We start from the raw sequence: 22,745 nt of genomic DNA, 5'->3' as shown, positions 1-22,745 counted from the left end.
GCCAATGTATAATAATAAACAGTCATTTTGCATTACATGATTTTGCATGCCAAACATAAAACATAGAACACATCACGCTGTCAAAGTCTTTGTCGTCCATTCTACAGTGCAAAACACCAGCAGCAGGACACCCGGCTCAGGTATGTCTGTCAACAAGCCATCTAGTAGTATAAGATGTAGAGCCTTCCTTTGTGCACTCAATGTGTCTTGTCTTGAGTGGAGCAATACACAGCGAAAATCCCCTGATGAGTTTTCTTGCAGTCCATTGTCGTACGAGAAGCTTTTAAATAAAATACTGGATCACTGTTCCCCTTCGGGGGGAACTTCAGCACTATAAGTGGATTTGATTGTAAAATCCACGCATTGGGAGGTTCGGTTCAGAAGCTACTCGTCTGAAAGAGTATTGAACGGGCCAATTAAGAATGAATTGGCAGCGCAAGCCTGCGCAGGTGAGCGGCATAAGCAATCAACTGAGTATATAAGCTCACCTGGCGCAGCAGACGCTATCCTTTTCGCTTCAGAGACTTTCTGATCGAGTCGATGAGGGTTCCTCCTGCTGTGACCAGCGATTCTGAGCGAACGAGAGCATTCTCCCGGTCCAGAGTGTGTACACGCAGTGGCAGACGGTCGAGCTGGGTTTCTCCCTTGCCTGGCGTTCTTTGGGTCCGGTCCTCCAGAGCGGTGCGTATAAAGTTGCAAACTTCACAGAAAGAGCAATACAGTCGTGCAGCACGTCCTTATCAGGACGGCGCTCCGACTGTGCGTTTCTGGATGCGGTGGTTTCCTGTCCTCGGATGATGGGCGCGGGCACTGTGTTACATGTCTGGGGGTCCAGCATGTTAATGCGCTGCTCGCGGGCAGTTCATGTCGTCATCGCGATGCCATGACTGTTGCGCAAGATCGCGGTTAGCCTTTGCAAAAAGGCGAACCACCCCAGTTGTCCCCTGCTCTGCAGCGGGCACTCGGGCAGATCTGAGGGTTTCAGCGAGAGATAATCCGTCGCCCACGGGCCCGCGGACCTCCCGCTCCTCTAAGCGCTCCATCCAAGCTTCGGGCGGAGGAAGCGATCCGTCTAACAGATGGTAGCCCTTACGCCCGATGACACCGGAGACCAGATGTCCACCGCGGCATCGGAGGGTGGGCTTTCACTGTCCGACGAAGATCCGGACCCGCTCGCCCCCTCCGGGCAGGTGAGCGCTGTCAAATCGGATCCTGAAGCGGACATGTTAGCCGTGCTTTCCCGGGCTGCTTCGGCCGTGGGGTTGGAGATGGTTTATCCCCCAGCTCCGCGGCCGGACCGACTAGAGGGGCGTTCCCTTCTTCCCGGAGGTGCACAGTAGGCTCACGCGGTCTTGTAAAGCACTTTTTTCTGCTCGTGCTGCGTGTTCCTCCACCCTAACCACTCTTGACGGTGAAACAGCCAGGGGGTATGTGGCGATTCCTCAGGTTGAGTGCGCGATGGCGGTAAATCCGCGCGGCGCCTCTTCTTGGCGGGGTCCGCCTCGTCTCCCATCCAAAGCCTGTAAGTTATCTACCTCCCTCGGAGCTAGAGCTTACATAGCTGCGGGCCAGGCTGCTTCCGCCTTGCATGCGATAGCCACCTACCAGCGCTACCAAGCGCAGGCGCTGGCCGAGCTGCACGAGGGTGGGTCCAACCCAGGCTTACGAGCTTCGCACCGCCGCCGACTTAGCTCTTCGGACTACTGAGTCCGCTGCGTGTGCGTTGGGGAGGACGATGTCCACATTAGTGGTCCAGGAGCGCCACCCCTGGCTGATATGCGCAAAGTCGACAAAGTCCGCTTTCTTGACTTCCCCATATCCCCAGCCAGGTTCGGCGACACTGTCTGTGAATTCACCCAGGAATTCAAGGCGGTGAGAGAGCAGTTGGTGGGTGATGTCTTATCGGCGGTCCGTAGCCCGCTCCGCCCGCCGTGCCATTCATACCTGCTCCTCGCCGAAGGCGCCCGCCTACGAGAGCTGCTCCGCCCCCGCACACGCCTAAGGCGAAGCGAGCGCGTCGGGCACCTCGGAAGCAGGCAGCCCCCCTGCCCAGAACGCCGCTAAGTCCGGCAACGGACCGCGAAGCGCCCCTGGGACAGGCCATCTGGAGAAGAGGGAACTTGCTCTTTCCCCGCTGGAGGGCGGGGCCCCATTTCCAACGGCACTTTTTACTGCCATGAAAACATTATGAGAGGGCACTTTTCACTTCCCCAGATGTGACAGCCCGAAATCTGCCAGTCTGGGACGCTATGCTTTCTAGCTTGCAGATTCGGTGCGTTTCGCCAGTGGCTCACGAGCGCTGGGAGGACGGTCTCCTTTCTCCCACCCCTCGAGCCTCCCCTCCGGAGCTCGGGTTTGGAGTGAGAGCAAATATCTCACCTCCAGCTTTTCCGTGGGACCCGCGAGCTTCCCGGATCAGCACACCCACTCCGCGCTGCCCCACTGCTGGTACGTCAGCGATTGTAGCGATGAGTCCATTAGCGAGAGCTCTGCCTGCCTGGTTAGCGCGGGCCAGCTCTTCGCGGTGGCTCATACGCACAATCAGACTCGGCTATGCGATTCAGTTCGCGAAACGGCCCCCCAAGTCACGGGTGTGTATTCACCAGGGTCAGCCCCCTGTCCGCCCCTGTCTTGCGAGAGGAGATTGCTGTCCTCCTGGCGAAGGATGCAATCGAGCCGCTCCCTCCAGCCGAGATGGAGAGCGGGTTTTACAGCCCACGCTTCATCGTGCCCAAAAAGAGCGGTGGGTCACGGCCAATCCTAGATCTGCGCGTTTTGAACCGCTGCCTGCACAAGCTGCCGTTCAGAATGCTCACGCAGAAGCGCATCCTCCGGTGCGTTCGTCCTCTGGGTTGGTCTGCAGCATTAGACCTGATGGACGCGTATTTCCATGTCTCCACTCTTCCTCGCCACCGACAGTTTCTGCGGTTTGCGTTTGAAGGTCGAGCTTGGCAATACAAAGCCCTCCCCTTCGGGCTCTCTCTGTCTCCGCGGGTCCTCACCAAGCCCGCGGAGGGTGCCTCAGCGCCCCTTCGGCTCGCGGGCATCTGCATACTCAATTTCTTTACGACTGGCTGAATTGCCCTCTCTTTTGATTATGCACAGAGTTGATTATGCACAGAGACAAAGTGCTCTGGCACTTCCACCTGTGGGGGTTTCAGGTCAACCGAGAAAAGAGCAAACTCGCCCCCGTGCAGAGGATCTCTTCTCTCGGGCTGGAGCTGGACTCGGTCACCATGGCAGCGCGCCTCTCCGGAGAGCGCGCTCAGCTGATGCTGTACTGTCTGAGAGAGCTCGACAGTAAAATAGTGGTCCCACTGAAACAATTTCAGAGGCTCCTGGGGCATATGGCATCCGCAGCCGCTTCATGCCGCTCGGATTATTCTATATGAGACCACTTCAGCACTGGCTTCACGATCGAGTCCCCAGACGCGCATGGCACGCGCGCGCACACCGAGTCTCTGTTACTGCGCTGTGTCGCCGCGCCCTCAGCCCTTGGAGCGACCCCTCGTTCCTACAGGCCTGGGTGTCTCTAGAACAGGCGTCCAGTCTTGTTGTCGTTTCAGCAGACGCTTCCAACACGGGCTGGGGGGCTGTGCGTTGCGGGCATGCGGCTGCGGACCTGTGGAAAGGTACCCAGTTGCATTGGCATATCGCCTGGAGCTGTTGGCAGTGTTCCCCGCTCTCCACCGTTTTTTTCCGGTGTTGGAGCGGCAACACGTGCTGGTCAGGACGGACAGTACGGCGGCGGTGGCGTATATCAGCCGTATAGGGGGTATGCGCTCTCGCCGCATGTCTCAGCTCGCCCGCCGTCTGCTCCTCTGGAGTCATCCGCGGCTGAAATCGCTGCACGCCATTCATATTCAGGCAAGCTCAACCGTGCAGCCGATGCGCTCTCACGGCAGCCTTGCGTCCTGGAGAATGGAGACTCCACCCCGAGTCTGTTCAGCTGATATGGGCGCGATTCGGGGAAGCCCAGATCGATCTGTTGCTTCCCCCGAGATCGCTCATTGCCAGTTGTTCTTTCCCTGACCGAGTGCTCTCGGCACGGATGCACTGGCTTACAGCTGGCCTCGGGGCACGCGCAATACGCGTTTCCCCCAGTGAGCCTGCTCGCGCAGTTACTGTGCATGGTCAGGGAGGACGAGGAACAGGTTGCTGGTTGCGCCCCTCTGGCTCAACCGGACCTGGATGTCAGAGCTCTCCCTCGCGATAGCCCTCCCCTGGCAGTCCCTTCGAGAGAGCACCTACTCTCTCAGGGACAGGGCACCACCTGGCACCCTCGCCGATCTTTGAAGAGATTTTTTAGACGCGAGGAAGACTTAGGTAACCTCCGATTGCGGTGGCTAATACCGTCACTCGGGCTAGAGCCCCCTCCCCGAGCGCGCCTATGCCCTGACGTGAAGTCTATTCACTGAATGGTGTGTCTCTCGCTGAGAAGACCCCCGTAATTTGCCAGATCAGCGTTGTGCTTTCTTTACGCCGAGAGAAGTTGGAGAGCAGGCTGTCGCCCTCCACACTCAAGGTTACGTGGCTGCCATCTCCGCTCTCATAACGCGGTGGCTGGCAGCACCGTGGGAACGCATAACCTCATCATCCGGTTCCTCAGGGGCGTTAAGCGAATTAATCCACCCCGCCCCCTCTCATGCCCTCTTAGGATCTCGCCCTCGCTACACAAGCCGCGTCAGATCCCTTCGATCCTCGACTCAGTATCTTTCTGTCCCTGAAGACAGCTCTGCTGGTCGCGTTGATATCGATTAGAGGGTCGGGGACCCGGAGGCATTTTTCGGTCAGTGACTCGTGCCTGTAATTGGGCTGGCTTCTCTCACGTATGAGACCCCGCCCGCGATATGTGCCCAAGGTTCCTACCACTCCGTTTTAATACGAGGTAGTGAGCCTGCAAGCGCTGCCCTCGGAGGAGGCAGACCCAGCCCTTATTTATTGTCCAGTTCGCGTTTTGCGTATTATCCGGACCGCACTCAGAGTTTAGATCATCTGAGCAGCTCTTCGTCTGTTATAGCGGTCGGCAGCAGGGAAGTGCCGTACCGAAATAAGTTCCCACTAGATTGTGGATGCCTTTCTTTCACTATCAGAGCCGAGATGAGCCGCGTCCCCCGAGAGCGCGTGCGCACTCCACTCGGAGCTTCGCATCCTCTCGAGCGCGCGCACGCGGCGCCCCTCTAACAGACATCTGTAGAGCTGCGGGCTGGGTGACACCCAACACATTTGCAAGGTTTTACAATCTGCGAGTGGAGCCGGTTTCCTCAAGGGTATTAGGTAACCCTTGGTGATTGAGGAAACAATTCGGTAGGGTGTTGAAACACGCTTGCTGCGCCATTTTCCCTAACACGGAGATACGTGCGCCTTTTTATCTGTCAGTAAAGTTCCCCGTCAGGTGAGCCCTGCAGATTCCTCCGTGGCCCCCAGCACTGACTCAGCGGAGGAGTCACTTGCTGGCCCACTACGTTGTAGGTCTGCCCGCTGGTCAGCCCGCGTTTTGGGTAAAGGTGCCTGCTATGCGTGGTCCCCACTAGGCGATCCCATATGCTTATTCAGCCACGGTTAAGTCCCCCCCCCCTGGGCGGACCCGTGTCTTCCCTCCCCGCTAACCACTCTTTTGCTATGCGTACTCCCCCTTTTTAGGGCTAGTCCATATGTAAATTCTGCCATCTATCCCCCCTTGGGTAACGGATGGCCTCCGCAGCGTCCTCCCTATCGGGATTGCACGCTTCCCAACGTACTGTCGTATTTTCCTAGAATTATCTAGATGCTCACGACTTCCCAAAAAATATATATAAATCCGTAAAACTTCTGTTGAAGTAGGATAAATTAGGGCCAGGGACACGTTGGAGGACCGCGCCCCCCATGATGTGGGTGCGTCACGCTTGCTTGACTATCTCCTCATCGGGGGTGTTGGTAAGGTGCAGTCATTATGGCGCTTTCAATGGGCTCCCAATGCGTGGATTTTACAATCAAATCCACTTATAGTGCTGAAGTTCCCCCCGAAGGGGAACGTTCGAGGTTACTAAAGTAACCCTTCGTTCCCCGAGGAGGGGAACGGAAGCACTATACTCCGTCGCCATAATGACTGTCCCTTAGCTGTTGAAAGTCTCTTCAGCTTAAAAAGGATAGCGTCTGCTGCGCCAGGTGAGCTTATATACTCAGTTGATTGCTTATGCCGCTCACCTGCGCAGGCTTGCGCTGCCAATTCATTCTTAATTGGCCCGTTCAATACTCTTTCAGACGAGTAGCTTCTGAACCGAACCTCCCAATGCGTGGATTTTACAATCAAATCCACTTATAGTGCTTCCGTTCCCCTCCTCGGGGAACGAAGGGTTACTTTAGTAACCTCGAACGTTCTCTTTTGTACTGGCGAGAAGCCCAAAGTGCCATACAGCATGCAAATCTGGGAAACTTTCGGCTGTGAAAATGAAGTGTGTTTAAAGCACGTCCCATCTGGGGTCCTGGTACATACATGCTGTTGATGGTAATTTGCAAACCCGCCGGCTGGGACAGCAGTCGTAGAGTGTTTTGTGTGCGTGAACAAGTGTACACTGACTTCCTCTAGTTCCGCGCACTTACAAGTGTTAACCAAGTACGTTCTGAATCAAAAAAAAAAAAAAAAGTAGGAACGGATGATCACTGTGAGAAATCACGCAGGCCAACTGTGAAATAGTGGTTTGGAAGTGTTGCATTTGCATTGTGGTCCCTGTGGAACACATAAAAAGCAGTTTTGATCCCCTTTTTTTTATTATACTTGATACCTTTAAGTTTGATCGAGGGAAAACGCATGCAAAGTGCCTGTAATCAACAGCTAAATGACTAATTTCAAAGGTTTTCCTACAAAAATGGGTGCTTTTAACATGTGTAATGACCCTACTGTCAAGTGTGTAGTAACAATCAAAACATTGTGCCGAGCTTAACTAACCATACAGCCGACCAGGGAAGTACTATAATTGGTTGCAAATCAAAATAAAAGATAAAACACTTTAAAATCCACCGTTAAAATGCAGGCCAAACTGTCAGATTCCATAAAGAGCCTGTAAATGGCTGTGTAAATCTCGTGTGCTGCCTACGTAGATAGCATTTTTAGACTCCGCAGGCAGGCTAGTGACACAACAGCTGCTCCAACAGGTAGACTGATCATTATAATGCCTCCTAAGATGCTGTATTTTTTACTTTTAAGGGCTGGCCTCTTCTGCTGATGTCCTTTCTGCTCCAATTTATTTTTAAAATTCTTTTGTTTGAGATGGTATAAATAACATAGACAGACAGATACTGTAGATGGATGGATAGATGGATGGATGGATGGATGGATGGATGGATGGATGGATGGATGGATGGATGGATGGAAAGACAGAGGGATACATGCAGATATATTATACATACAGATGGATGGATGGATGGATGAATGGATGAACAGATGGATGAATGGATTAATGGATACAGATAGATTGATGGATGGATGGATGAATAGATGGATGGATGGATGGATGGATGGATGGATGGATGGATGGATGGATGGAAAGACAGATGATATACATACAGATATACTATACATAGAGATAGATGGATGGACAGACAGATGGATGGACGGATGGATGGATGGATGGATGGATGGATGGATGGATGGATGGACGGACAGACTGATGGATGGATGCACTGATAGATAGAGGGATAAACAGTTGGATGGACAGATGGATATACATATGGACGGATGGATGGATGGATGGATGGATGGATGGATGGATGGATGGATGGATGGATGGATGGACGGACGGATGGATGGATGGAAAGACAGAGGGATATACATGCAGATATATTATACATACAGATGGATGGATGGATGGATGGATGGATGGATGGATGGATGGATGGATGGATGGATGGATGGATGGATGGATGGATGGATGGATAAACAGACGGATGATTAATGGACACAAATAGATTGATGAATGGATGGATGGATGAATGGATGAATGGATAGATGATGGATGGAAAGACAGATGATATACATACAGATATACTATACATACAGATAGATGGATGGATGGACGGACAGACGGATGGATGGATGGATGGATGGATGGATGGATGGATGGATAGATAGATGACCAGATGGATAGATGGCTAGATAGATTGATATACATACACATAGATGAATGGATGGATGGATGGATAATGGAAGGATATACTGTACATACAGATGGGTGGATGCACAGATGGGTATGCATAAGAATGGATGGATGGATGGATGGATGAATGGATGGATGGATGGATGGATGGATGGAGGGAGGGAGGGATGGATGGATGGATGGATGAATGGATGGATGGATGGACAGACGGACGGATGGATGGATGGATGGATGGATGGATGAATGGATGGATGGATGGATGGATGGATGGATGGATGGATGGATGGATGGATGGATGGATGGATGGATGGACGGATGCACTGATAGATAGATGGATAAACAGTTGGATGGACAGATGGATATACATATAAACGGATGGATGGATGGATGGATGGATGGATGGATGGATGGATGGACGGAGTGATGGATGGATATACTGTACATATAGATGGATAGATGCACAAATGATTAGGTGGACAGACAAATTAATATACAGATGGATGGATGGATGGATGGATGGATGGATGGATGGATGGATGGATGGATGGATAATGAATGGATATACTGTACATACAGATGGATTGATGCACAGATGGAAAGATAGATAGTGAGATGGATACACATTGATGGATGGATGGATGGATGGATGGATGGATGGATGGATGGATGGATGGATGGATGGATGGATGGATGGAGTGATGGATGGATATACTGTACATATAGATGGATGGATGCACAGATGGTTAGGTGGATAGACAAATTAATATACAGATGAATGGATGGATGGATGGATGGATAATAAATGAATATACTGTACATACAGATGGATTGATGCACAGATGGAAAGATAGATAGTGAGATGGTTACACATTGATGGATGGATGGATGGATGGATGGATAATGAATGGATATACTGTACATACAGATGGATTGATGCACAGATGGAAAGATAGATAGTGAGATTGATACACATTGATGGATGGATGGATGGATGGATGGATGGAGTGATGGATGGATGGATGGATGGATGGAGTGATGGATGGATATACTGTACATATAGATGGATGGATGCACAGATGGTTAGGTGGATAGACAAATTAATATACAGATGAATGGATGGATGGATGGATGGATGGATGGATGGATGGATGGATGGATGGATGGATGGATGGATGGATGGATAATGAATGGATATACTGTACATACAGATGGATTGATGCACAGATGGAAAGATAGATAGTGAGATGGTTACACATTGATGGATGGATGGATGGATGGATGGATGGATGGATGGATGGATGGATGGATGGATGGATGGATGGATGGATGGATGGATGGATGGATGGACGGACGGACGGACAGACAGACAGACAGATGGATGGATTGATGAATGCATGAGGATAAGTGGATACAAAGATAGATGGATGGATGAATGTACTCAAATTATTACAACTTATAAAATCAAATTTTGATATTATTATTTACAAAAACTAAAATATTGTCTTAAAATAAACAACCCTGATTAATTCACATAGAACTGCCATTTTCAAAACCGATTATGACAGGTAAAACAATTGCTATTTTAGGATATTTATTTTTATTTAATAATTGTACTTATTAGCGCATCAGAGTGTCACATGTTTATTCTTTATTTATTTATATATATTTTTTTCAATATTTCAAATTATTTACTTACAAAATTTAATCATAGCGAGGATGCCAATGCCAAGTTGCCACTGAACAGTTCTGAGCCAGAGTCAGTATGCATGAAGTCACACGGCTGAACTAAGTAATCACATTGCCTGAGATAGATTACAATAACAGAGACATTTTATATAAAGCCAAATACGATGATGACAGCGGCAGTGACAGTCTTTTCATGTAATATATGTCAAATCAGACTCTCCGACACCTCCATACATCTATTTTTCACATATTCCCTTAGCCCTTGGAGAATCTCACACATGACAAGAACCGTACACACTTTTAATAGGACAGGACATTTTCCATTTACAATCTTTCTGCCATATTTCAATTTCCATCTCCATATCTACTCATATTCCTGGGGAAAAAATAAGGGGAGGATGTCTGACAGATTTCATTTCATGATATTATGTGAACCTTTACATTTCTGCAGCTGGGATCTATTCAAGTGTGCTATGCAGCAGGTTGAGGATTATGTTTTGTGGAGTGTATCCAAAACTTCAGTCTCAAAATACAATGGTTACTAGCATTATGTGTGCAAATATAGGCTTCCGAAGAGAGGAAATCGTAATTAAATTTGGATCTAAAAATAGACGTGTTGGTAAGGAATTTGTGGCATGTAGGTTTTTTATGTGACCTAGAAAAAAAAAGGAGGATCAAAGGAATTTTGTTCACGGATTGAAAGTGTTCAATATTTCATGTTGGAATAATGTGGATTCTTGTGGTGGCAGACGAAATCTGCACGACGGTGTTGAAAAGAGTGGCGTTGTGGCGTCGCGCTGTTTTCACACCACTGCTGCTGCCATTCAACTATATGTAGCTTTGTTTTTTACCGCCTTGAGAAACAGACACCAAGGGTAAAAAAAACAAAGTGAGATCTGTGCCTCCGCTTTAACTTCCCACAGCTACCAGATGATTATTTCATGATGTGATCTTTTTAATGAGATATTTAACTCTCATTTAATTCAGGATTTGAACTTATCTTGCACTTAGTCTTGGGAGTAAACTGAAAACTTTGATGGAAATTAGTTATAAAAACTGTAAAGTTTAGACTTTTCATTAGAAGTCACTGGTTCAAGTCCCAGTTGGGTCATTTGGTGTTTCTGTGTGGAGCATGTCTTTACGTTGTTGGCGTGGGTTTCCTCCGGGTGCTCCGGTCTCCCCCACAGTCCAAACACATGTGCTTTAGGTGAATTGGATAAACTAAATTGGCCGTAGTGTATGAGTGTGTATGGGTTGTTTTTAATCATTTGGTTCTGGTGACATGCGAAATTCAGGTGGAGGGCAGGACGTAAAAAACTGAATGAGAGATATCGAGAAAAGTCTGGATTTTTGCGATTTATACTATGTTTCAAAAGAGATATAAATAGAAAATAACCACATATGTTGGGCATTGTTACGACTTTCAAGTTTGGCTCTAGGGTTTAAAAGAGGTAACATTTGATGTGATTACATTCTGTGGTGAGTTGGTGGCAAAATAGCAAAACGACAACCAAAATACTGCAAAAATCAGAAAATTTATTTACAAAACTGAAAACAGAAATATTAAATACATGGAGCCCTATCATACACTCAGCGCAATGCACTAGCAAGGCAATAGTTTTGAAACAAATCTTTGCGCTTAATAAACGAAAATAATTATGTATAGGCTAATAGATGTCTGTGCGTACAACACGTTTCCCTATCTACAAGAGTAAAAGCTAAAGTAAATAATAAGGAGGCTCATCTCTCATTCTCACGCTGTAGATGCTGTTTAACTGTTTTATTGGTGTATTTATAGTGAAGTGCTCAGTTTTTCCAATTACAAAGTCGCCATGTAAATAGCAAATGCACCATAGCATGACGCAACTGACTCTTAAGAGGAATGGAAGATAGGACTCTGATTGGCAGTCATAACACACCTATAACTCATTAAGAGAATAAGCTCAACCCCGTAAGACCATGTGGCAAGGCACGAAGAGGAATTTTACAAAAAAAAACAAAAGTGGATTCTGATGCGTTTGCACCATGCGCTTTGGACTATGTGCATGGATCGTCAAAATAGAGCCCTTGGTGTTTCCCAGTACTAGGTTGCAGCTGGAATGGCATCTGCTGTGTAAAACATATGCCAGAACAGTTGGTGCTATATGATATAATACATGTATATATCAGTTTAAAAGAATGGATACTTTCAGTGCTGGTACTTTTACATCCATCCATAACTTTTACTTTAAGCGAAATTGACTTAATTCCAAGGGCGTAGATTTGCTCTTAGTATTGGTGATGACATACATCCCTAGAGTGCATGTAGGCTACTAAACAGCACAAGTTCTGTTTCGTGCTTTTAAAAACATTTAAACACTTAATGATACAAAAAACAATTAATGAACCACGTCCTTTGCTGCAAAAAGTTAATTTACAGGATTTTACTGTACTCTGGGTTTGAGGAGTATGACGGTACAGACATTTAGAGAGGTATGTGTTGAAATGTAACCATTTTATACCTATTATGTATTATATTGTATTATATATGTCTATGGATTTAACTCTTTGAGCACATCTTGGTTACTAAGGGTTGACAGCATTATTTTAGTTTGAAGGCGATTAAACTATTGGTGGGGACATTTTAGTAATTGGTGGATATTGGTGGTGACATTTCCCCTCCATCCATGCCAATTCTACGCCCTTGCTTAATTGCATATATTTTGCATTAAACTCTTAATTAAACAAAAATTTTTCGGTTCAATTAAATTCGAAGTATATTGCTATTTCCAGAATCTGAGGTAATATAGATAAAATGGTTTCTATATAGTCATATCACAACATAATACATTGAAAAAAAATGGTTCATTGGATTCACTAAATGTTTTTAGGGTAACTGGTTGCAAACGATTTACACTTCCTGACAAAAGTCTTGTCACCTATCCAAGTTTTAGGAACAACAAATAGTAATTTGACTTCTAGTTGATCATTTGGTATCAGAAGTGGCTTATATGAAAGGCATAGGCCTCTAGATTACACTTATTTTACCTTTATGAAATATGATCATGCCTTGATTTTTAATTATTTAATTAGAACAGGTCTGACTTTGCTCAGACAAAAGTCTTGTCACTTAACAGAAGTAATGTAAACTATATAATATAAAGTAATGGTGCAGTGGCAAAATAATTAATATTGTGTTTGACTCCAATGAGCTTGGAGGACTGCATCCATACATCTCTGCAATGACTCAAATGACCCAGTGTTCATCAAGATTATTTGGATTTATCTTCAATGCCTTCAATACCATGATTTTTTCCTTCACCAAACTTGACTGATTTCTGTGAGAATCTTGGGTTCATGTGAATTCCAATAGGTCTTCTGCTGTATTTGTGATGATTGAGATGCAGTTCAACAGATGATTCATCTGAAAAATCTACCTTTTTTTTCAAATGATCTACTAGAAGTCAAGTTATTATTTGCAGCTCTTACAACTGAGATCAACGACAAGACTTTAGTCAGATAGAGTATATGGGGTGAATTTCAACAAACAAATAATGTTGAACATTACTAAATCGAATTAGTTTTTTTGTTTGTTTTTATTCAGCCCATAAATTGTTTACAACCAGTTACCTTTAAAAATTTAGTAAATCCAATGAATCAATTTTTTTCAGTGTAACATTATTTTGACTTACTTCCACTCATTAACCTTTGAGAAACATAAAAAAAAAAAACCTGAGAACAAAAATGAAAACCTTAATTAAACCTGATTCATTCGGTTTAATTCAATTCAAAGTAAATTGCTATTTCCAGAGCTTGCAGTAAAACAGGTAAAATTACGGTATTTGCCTCAAGAATCTGAGGCTAATATCAGTTTAAACCAAACATAAAATCTGAATCGACTGTCTATATATCCATAACATAATAACGCACTATGGCGCATTACGCCCTGCAGCTTCTTCAGATGAACTTTATCCATCAGAAGACTCTATAGTGCTGGTTTTGACCTAGAAACCTTACCATTAGCATACCGACAGGACTTGACATGGGCACATTTCCAATTAAAGTACAGCACCAGGGTAAGTCAGCCCTTTATTACATTACATTGTGGGATACATTTGCTGATTATATAGTAAAAGGGCTGATTTTAAATAAAACTATTTAAGCTCTATTCAAAAACTAAACCCTCAGTGTTTCTATAGAGCAATGAGGGATTTGATGCTTTTTTTTCTTTTTTTTCTTTCATTCATTTGATATGAATAGACGGACTATTTCATGTCAACGTGTCTGTATTATCGTCTTTTTTTAAAACAGGGAGCCCAGACCATTTTAGTGAGCAAGTAAAAATTTGTACAGGCTTGTATCATTTATATGTCATGTTTCACTGTAATGTTAAAAGGAAAGGGAATACGAGTTTTATTTTAGATTAAGCAAAATGAAGCCTGTTTTAGGACTATTAGAATTGCTGTATGTTCATGGGAATTAGGCACATTTCTCTTAAAATTCTCATTACCATAATGTGTCTGGATTTTTTGTTTTGAGGGAGGTTTATTAAAATCATGACTATTAACAAATGTTATTCTTAAGGCCTGTGCACACCGGGACACTTCTTGCTTGCATTTTCCATCAATGTTTAATGCCTCGTGACTAAATAAAGGGCGGGAATGTGATGTGCACACCAACGCCTGCCGTAAAAGCGTAATATCTTGAGAAACGCCTCATGCTTGTTTTTTTGTGTTGACGTGGTGCATCAAGACCTTCTCCACCAATCAGACTGGCACTTTTGTTCACGTGCACAGAGCTGCTGAAGTTGCAGTAAACAGCACTTGGAGGCGCTCAAGCCCAAAACATGGAGCTGATTATTGCTCAGGACGTCTCGAAATACACTGTATTGTGTGTGTCTATATATATATATATATATATATATATACAGTATATATATATATATATATATATATATATATATATATATATATATATATATATATATATATGTATATATATATATATATATAAATGTATATATATATATATAAATATATATATTAGGGATGCCACAATTCTCAATATAATATTGAACCATTCGGTACAACATCCACGGTTGAATACGTACTTGTGGATTGCGTTTTTTTTTTTTTTTTTCAGTTTTACATTTAAATAATTTGTGTGCATTTTCTATCTCTCCGAGTTGACTGTTTGTGTGTGCCTCAATCAATATGCTCTAAAATTAGAGGGCGCGGTTTATTTGAAATAGTCAATGTATGTTTATTAACTTCACATGTTTACTTTCAAAATGTAGGAATGTATGTGTTCCTCAGATTGTACATGGGCTACCAGCAGCTGTGAGATTTCAGTTTTAATTTTTTATACAATAGCCTAGAACAGGGGTGGCCAACCCTGTTCCTGGAGATCCACCTTCCTGCAGATTTCAGTTGCAACCCATATCAAACACACCTGCCTGTAATTATCACGGGGTGTTCAGGTCCTAATTAATTGGTTCAGGTGTGTTTCATATGGGTAGCAAGAAACTAGTGTACTTTTCTTGGCTTTGAAGTAAAATAAAAGAGTATTGCAATAAATCGCTTTTTATTTTTCCCCCTCCTTAACCCCCTACTGTTCCTATTGCTTAAGCAAAGAATAACAAAAGAAAAACACAGCCATCAGCCACAATCGTACCGAACCGAAAACCGTGATAAAAAAGGAATGTATTGTACCGTTTTTAGGCTAACTGTATTGTTGCATCCCATACATATATATATATATATATATATATATATATATATATATATATATATATATATATATATATATATATATATATATATATATATACATACACATATATATATACAACAGTTCTGTCTGGTTCTCAAAAACCTGATTGGCTGTTAGCCATGCGATATTCTGCAATATCAGAACTCCTACAGCCTCTGTACCCTATGTGTATTACTCCGCCCACATACAACCAGCAAAAAGCAGACACTACAGATCTAAATTTTAAAAGATGCACGCTCAACTGTTTAACTGTCAGCCTATGATTTGAATCCGGAAGAAAGTAGTTCCTCATACAAAAGGGTTTTTGCGACTCTCCATGTTTGATTTTTCTTTTATGTACACAATTATGCCGTCAAACTGTTGAATAAATGCAATATCACACTCGTAGCAGTGCGATATGGCTGTATATCAGCACTGGTGGGGGCACTAATGCAATATATATATATATATATATATATATATATATATATATATATATATATATATATATATTTATGAGCAATATCACACTCGTAGCAGTGCGATATGGCTGTATATCAGCACTGGTGGGGGCACTAATGCAATATATACAGTATATATATATATATATATATATATATATATATATATTTATGAGCAATATCACACTCATAGCAGTGCGATATGGCTGTATATCAGCACTGGTGGGGGCACTAATGCAATATATATATATATATATATATTTATGAGCAATATCACACTCGTAGCAGTGCGATATGGCTGTATATCAGCACTGGTGGGGGCACTAATGCAATATATACAGTATATATATATATATATTTATGAGCAATATCACACTCGTAGCAGTGCGATATGGCTGTATATCGGCACTGGTGGGAGGCGTGCGTTGGCACGATATATATATAGTGATTAATTAGCCCACTGTTTATTTTTTTCACAATTTCTGTTTTATGGAGAGAAGATTTTTTTTAAACACATTTCTAAACATAATAGTTTTAATAGCTTATCTTTAATAAATTATTTATTTTCTCTTTGCCATGATGACAGTAAATAATATTTGACTAGATTATTTTCAAGACACTTCTATGCAGCTTAAAGTGTCTTTTAATGGCTTAATTGCATTAATTTGGTTAACTAGGCAGGTTGGGGTAATTAGGCAAGTTATTCTATAACGATGGTTTGTTCTGTAGACTATCGAAAACGGGGCTAATAATTTTGTCCTTAAAATGTTTTTTCAAAAATTAAAAACTGCCTTTATTTCAGATATACTGTGAAAATGTCTTGCTCTGTTAAACAACTAGGAAATATTTCAAAAAGAAAAAAAAAATCAAAGGGGGGGCAAATAATTTTTTATTATAATTATTTTGATAAAAATTTGATAAGACTGTTTGATGTAAAATGCAAATATATTACCCATAGAAATAGATAAAATATTTATTTTCAAAATGGGGTGTGCTCATAGATGCTGTACTTGTATATGGTTTTCAAATTAAATATAATATATAAAACAAAGATTTTTCAAATACATTTTGAAAACAAATTCACAAGAAATTACTCATAAAATCCACAAAGAATTCAATGTAATTCATTGTTTGTGAATTTAACCAGCAATTTTTTAAACTTGTATCAACACCATTTGCCCCCTCGTGTCAATAAACTGTTGTGAAACACTGCAGAAATCCACCATGTAGCTTCTGCGTTCTCTATCTGCACTCCAGTATATCTAACACAACTATCGTTTGTTTCCATGATTCATCATCAGCTAATTAAAATACAATCACCTTAGAAACAAACTTCAAAAGCGGCAACAGCTCAACCCGAGCTTCGTTTCCAGATCTCAAGCACTTCCTTTTTGAAGCTCCTTTGCTCCCACAGGTTATCAATGCGTCTTTTGATTGTTGCCTCAGAAGGTGCTTCATTTATATTCCTCAGTAAAAGTGGGGCCCCCGCAGATGGCGCCGGGTAGCCCGCTTAAACTGATACAGTCAGTTCCCCCAACAAAATCCCATTGCAGCAGAGACTAAATCTGAGCGTGCATTTCCATGCGACCAACATTCAACCAACACTCAATGGATATCAAGGTCAGTCCATTCTAGTGTCTTTTTTTTTTTCACATTATGGGGCCAAACAAACCCTGTCGTTCTTAATTCTCAAATGCCCTGACCTACTTTACTCAAAAACGGCCTCATGCAAACTTAATGATGAGCTTTTAAATCTTAGGATACGTTTCAAATGACATCACAAGAACGTCACATAAAATATTTGTGAAATAAAGCCGATTCATATGCTTAGCTTTGAAATTTAGAATTTAGTAACTTAAAGGGATAGTTCACGCAAAACTGAAAATTCTGTTACTCTTCGCTAGTTAGTTTATTCTGTTGAACACAAAAGAAGTTATTTTGAGAAATGTTAGAAACCTATCACCATCAAATCATCAAAATGATTTGTGCGGCTTGTTTACACTACTCATTTAAAAAAATTCTTGAGCATTTTTTAGGAAAACGTAATTATTTTAGGTTCAATTCATTTAAAATTGTAAAAACAATGAAGTTAACTTAATTTAATTCAATTAAATTCACCTTTATTTGTATAGCGCTTTTACAATGTAGATTGCGTCAAAGCAGCTTCACATAGAAGATCATAGTAAATTGAAACAGTGTAGTTCAGTTTTCAGTGTTTAAGTTCAGTTCAGTTTAGCTCAGTTTAGTGTGATTTACTAGTCACTACTGAGAGTCCAAACACTGAAGAGCAATCCATCGACGCGCAGCTCTACAGATCCCGAACCATGCAAGCCAGTGGCGACAGTGGCGAGGAAAAAACTTCACCAAAACTTAATCGATTAGTGTTGGGACAACATGAAGGAATTGTGTAGAACCCTGCAGTTTTTACAGTGATTGACTTCCCTGTTATATATTTTTTCCATTTGAAGTCATGGTTACAGATTTCTAACATTTTTCAGGATATCTTCTGTGATCAACAGAATAAAGAAACTTATAAACGTATGGAACCACTTGAGGTTGGATTGAAACGACTTTTTTTACATTAAGTGGTTGTGAATAATTTATTTGAGCTGATTTTAAACAAACGAATTAAATTTAGTAATGTTCAATTTAATTTGTTTAAATTCAGCCCAAATAAATTATTTACAACCACTTAATGTGAAAAAAAATGTAAATCCAAGGAATCATCTTTGAATCATTATTTTCAGTGTACGTAAATGTTAATTCTTGGATGATCTATCGATTTAACTTTCAGAGAACGGACATTTGCTTTAATTGCAATAGTTGCCTTAACAATAAGTTGATGAATTGCTTTAATTTTAGACAAAATCAAATGAAAACAAACCAAAAAACACATTTTCCGAAGCTTTAAAACTAAATTTCTGACACTTTGCCTGCACTAAAAAAGATGTATGCAAAATTATTGCGAACAATTGAAATGTGTTGAATTTAAACAAATTAAATTAAATTTAGTAATGTTCAACTTCATTTGTTTGTTTAAATTCAGCCCAAATAAATTGTTTACAGCCACTTAACGTGAAAAACAAATTGTAAATCCAAGGAATCGTCTTTGAATATATTTTTTTCAGTGTGAAACAAACTTTGAAGGATCTCCTCCATTTTTTTTTATGTTAATCGGTTGCGAACAATTTATATGAACTGAATTTAAACAAACAAACTAAATTTAGTGATGTCATCTTAAATTGTTTAAATTCAGACCAAATAAATTTTTTGCAACCAAAATCTAAGAAATCCTTTTTGAATCATTATTTTCTGTGTCCGTAAATGTTCCTTATTGGGTGAAATATTGATTTAACTTTGAGAGAAAGAACATTTGCTTTAATTTCAATAGTTGCACTAGCAATAAGTTGATAAATTGCTTTAATCTTAGACAAAATCAAATGAAAACAAACCAAAAACATATTTTCTGAAGCTTTAAAGCTTTTTAGAATTTCTGACACTTTGATGCACTTAAAAAAAGATGTAAGCAAATTGTTGCAAACAATATATGTGTTGAATTTAAATAAACAAATCAAATTTAGTAATGTTCAACTTCATTTGTTTGTTTAAATTCAGCCCAAATAAATAGTTTACAACTGCTTGTTAAAAGATTTTTTTGCAAATCCAAGGAATCATCTTTGAATATTTTTTTTCAGTGTGAAAGAAACTCAACTTTAAAGGATCCCCTCCTTTTTTTTCTTTTTTTTTCACGTTAAGTAGCTGCAAAGAATTAATATGGGCTAAATTTAAACAAACAAATTAAATTAAGTAATGTTCAACTTAATTTGTTTGTTTAAAGTCAGTCAAAAAAATTGTTTGCAACCAGTTAACTTAAAATAATTCAAGAAATCATCTTTGAATCATTATTTTCAGTGTATGTAAATGTTATTTCTTGGGTGATCTATCGATTTAACTCTGAGAGAAAGAACACTTGCTTTTATTGCAATATAGTTGCACTAGCAATAGATTGATGAATCTTTTTAATCTTAGACAAGATCATATAAAAACAAACCAAAAAACCTTTTTCTAAGCTTTAAAACTGAATTTCTGACACTTTGCCTGCACTAAAATAAATGTTTGCAAAATTGTTGAATTTAAAGAAACAAATTAAATTTATTAATGTTGAATTTAATTTGTTTAAATTCAGTCCAAATAAATTGTTTGCAACCACTTAACTTAAAAAAATTGTAAATCCAAGGAATCATCTTTGAATATTTTTTTTTCAGTGTGAAAGAAACTCCACTTTGAAGGATCCCCTCCATTTTCTGAGCCAACAACTAAATAAATCATGTTCACACATAAAAACTTGTATCAGCAAACCATGACAAGAACAAACAAACAGACAGACAGACAGACAGCTAGATCATGAAAAACAGACAGACAGAAGTCTCTCTCATGTTTTATGTGCACATATATATGTCTAACAGATCTGTAACTGTAAATATAGGAGCTGTCCAGGGTGCTGAATGAAAGAAATCCCTGTAACCTGTTGGTGCACAGCTGTTCTCTTCAAACCGCTCATTACCAGCGTTAAATGATCACCGCAACCACCTCTGTAATATAAATGTCACAACAATGACCTGAATATCAATGCGCTCCCACAAAACGATCAAACCGGACAATACAGCTTATAATCACGGTGAAATCAAAAAGAGCATTTCCAACGGAGGATTCATTCAGTCCTAATGTGAAAAAACCGACTTGGTTGCACTGAACAAAATCGATGCTAAAGCAAACAGGTTCTTGCACGCTACGATCATTAATGAATGCAGAGGCACGACATTAAAGCGGCACCAGCAAAACAGCAATTGAGATCATCGATATTAATGTTTGGCGATACTAAAACGCGTTTAAACCCTCTGAGGAGGAGAAGAATACGCTATTTGACATCTTTATTGATTAAGTCTGAAATGCAGTTTTGAATTTAACACAATATGCAAGAATAAAAGTTGATACGATTACGCATGTTTGACGCAAACCTCAAGTTTGAGTGTGCAAGGAAGTCGGCCAAATTTATATGTATATACATATCTACATTTTTGCGCAGTAGGGACGCACAGAAGCTCACTTACATGGACGTGATGTTCCTGAAGAGCTCTTCAATGTCATTATTGTTACTGCCATTGCCCGCCGACTCTTGCAGAGCAAGTAAAGGGAAGAAATTTCCAACGTCGGACTTATTGCAATAGATCTCAGTGGGCGAGCAGCTGCATGTTGGTGGACAATCGAGCATGGAGCTCCAATAACCCTGGAAGATGCTTGAGAGAAAGAAAAGCCTCCAGGTGAACACTGGAACCGCCGAACACAACCATACATCCATGACTTTTGGCTCGACGTCTGATGAAGATGGTGAAGATGAAGATCGCCGATGAAGATGCGAGTGCTGAACGTCCGAATTTCGCGTTTGCTACATAAGAGTGCGCGCGCCTGGGAACATGATACGGGGTCGCGCTCCAAAATCGAATCGCCTTATCAAAAGAACAAGTGCAAATGCCAGAACTCGCCTCGACTTTCCGTTCCACAGTCCATCATAGAGATGCTCTCAGTGTCCAAGCTGGAGGAAAGTACTGCTGAGAGCGCTGGTGCTCCGGATGACGAGTATAAAGTCCCACCTACTGGACAGAATTAAGACTGACACCTGCAAGAGGAGGAGGAGGAAGCGGATTCCCGACCAACAAAGGCTTTTATGTAAGACCGTTGCGCAAAAAAAGGATAGAGGGTAGGCTACTATAAGACTAGCTTAGTTTATTAAGGTTGCACTAGGCTTTGTTATTTCTGTAAATTGGTTTTATTTTAAGGCGTCCCACGTAAAAAATAAAAAATAATTCAATTTAATTTAAGTTCATAGAGTTTTTTTTATAGTTTTTATTGTTGTCAATTTTTTTAATAGTTTTTTAAGTTATTGTTTCAAAGCAGTTTTACAAAAGCTGCACATTATTGCATTATTCAAATTAAGGTAAAGTTACAATAAAATATAAGTTACTATGTACTGACATACATATACTACTGGTCAAAAGTTTGAAGTCAGTTTTTATTTATTTACTTTTACTTTTTTATTCATCACTTATTACAGTAAATGTAAAAAAAAAGTTAAATCAGTTCAATATTTATTAAAATTTTAAATAACTGCTTTCTTATTGTATATAGTTTCAACTGAAATTATTACTCCAGTCATTGCTTTTATTGCTATTACATTAATGATAATTATATTAATTATAATAATAGTTGTAAACCTGTAGTGTGTGTGTGTGTGTGTGTGTGTGTGTGTGTGTGTGTGTGTGTGTGTGTGTGTGTGTGTGTGTGTGTGTGTGTACACACGCACAGAAGCAATACTGTATTTTATAGTAAATACTAGAACATATAATAAAGTGTTTATTATAGTATTTACAATCCTTGTCAATTGATGATTTAGCATGTAACTGCTAAACTTTAATACTTTAGTTTCTACTATAGTATACTGGTGAGTTTCAAACTTTTACGAATCTTTTACTTCTGTTCAACACAAAACAAGATATTCTGAAAAAAGTAAAAAAAATTTTAAAAAAAGCAGCCATTGATACCCATATAAGAACAAAAATACTGTCAATAGCTGTTTTCCATATCACTCACTGTTTTTTACTAGAAGAAAGAAACTGAAACAGGGGTGTGTTTCCCAAACTATAACATAACTCGGGTGGTAACATTTAATTCTGAT

At 41.2% G+C, this 22,745-nt stretch overlaps 1 protein-coding gene across 3 annotated transcripts in view; it reads right to left on the bottom strand.

Moving 5' to 3' along the window:
- ntrk3b (neurotrophic tyrosine kinase, receptor, type 3b) overlaps nucleotides 1–21,624 on the bottom strand; it is a 296,182-nt gene extending 274,558 nt beyond the window's left edge. For all 3 annotated transcript variants that reach the window (XM_073908114.1, XM_002662753.8, XM_017356972.4), the window contains exon 1: nucleotides 21,124–21,624. In XM_073908114.1, coding sequence (XP_073764215.1) covers nucleotides 21,124–21,371 — 248 coding nt within the window. In that variant the 5' untranslated portion in view covers nucleotides 21,372–21,624. The remainder of the gene's footprint in view (nucleotides 1–21,123) is intronic.
- Between the last annotated feature and the right edge of the window lie 1,121 nt (nucleotides 21,625–22,745).

Source organism: Danio rerio, chromosome 7 (assembly GCF_049306965.1).
Source record: "Danio rerio strain Tuebingen ecotype United States chromosome 7, GRCz12tu, whole genome shotgun sequence".
NCBI lineage: Eukaryota > Metazoa > Chordata > Actinopteri > Cypriniformes > Danionidae > Danio > Danio rerio.
This window is presented reverse-complemented; position numbering and strand designations above follow the sequence as displayed.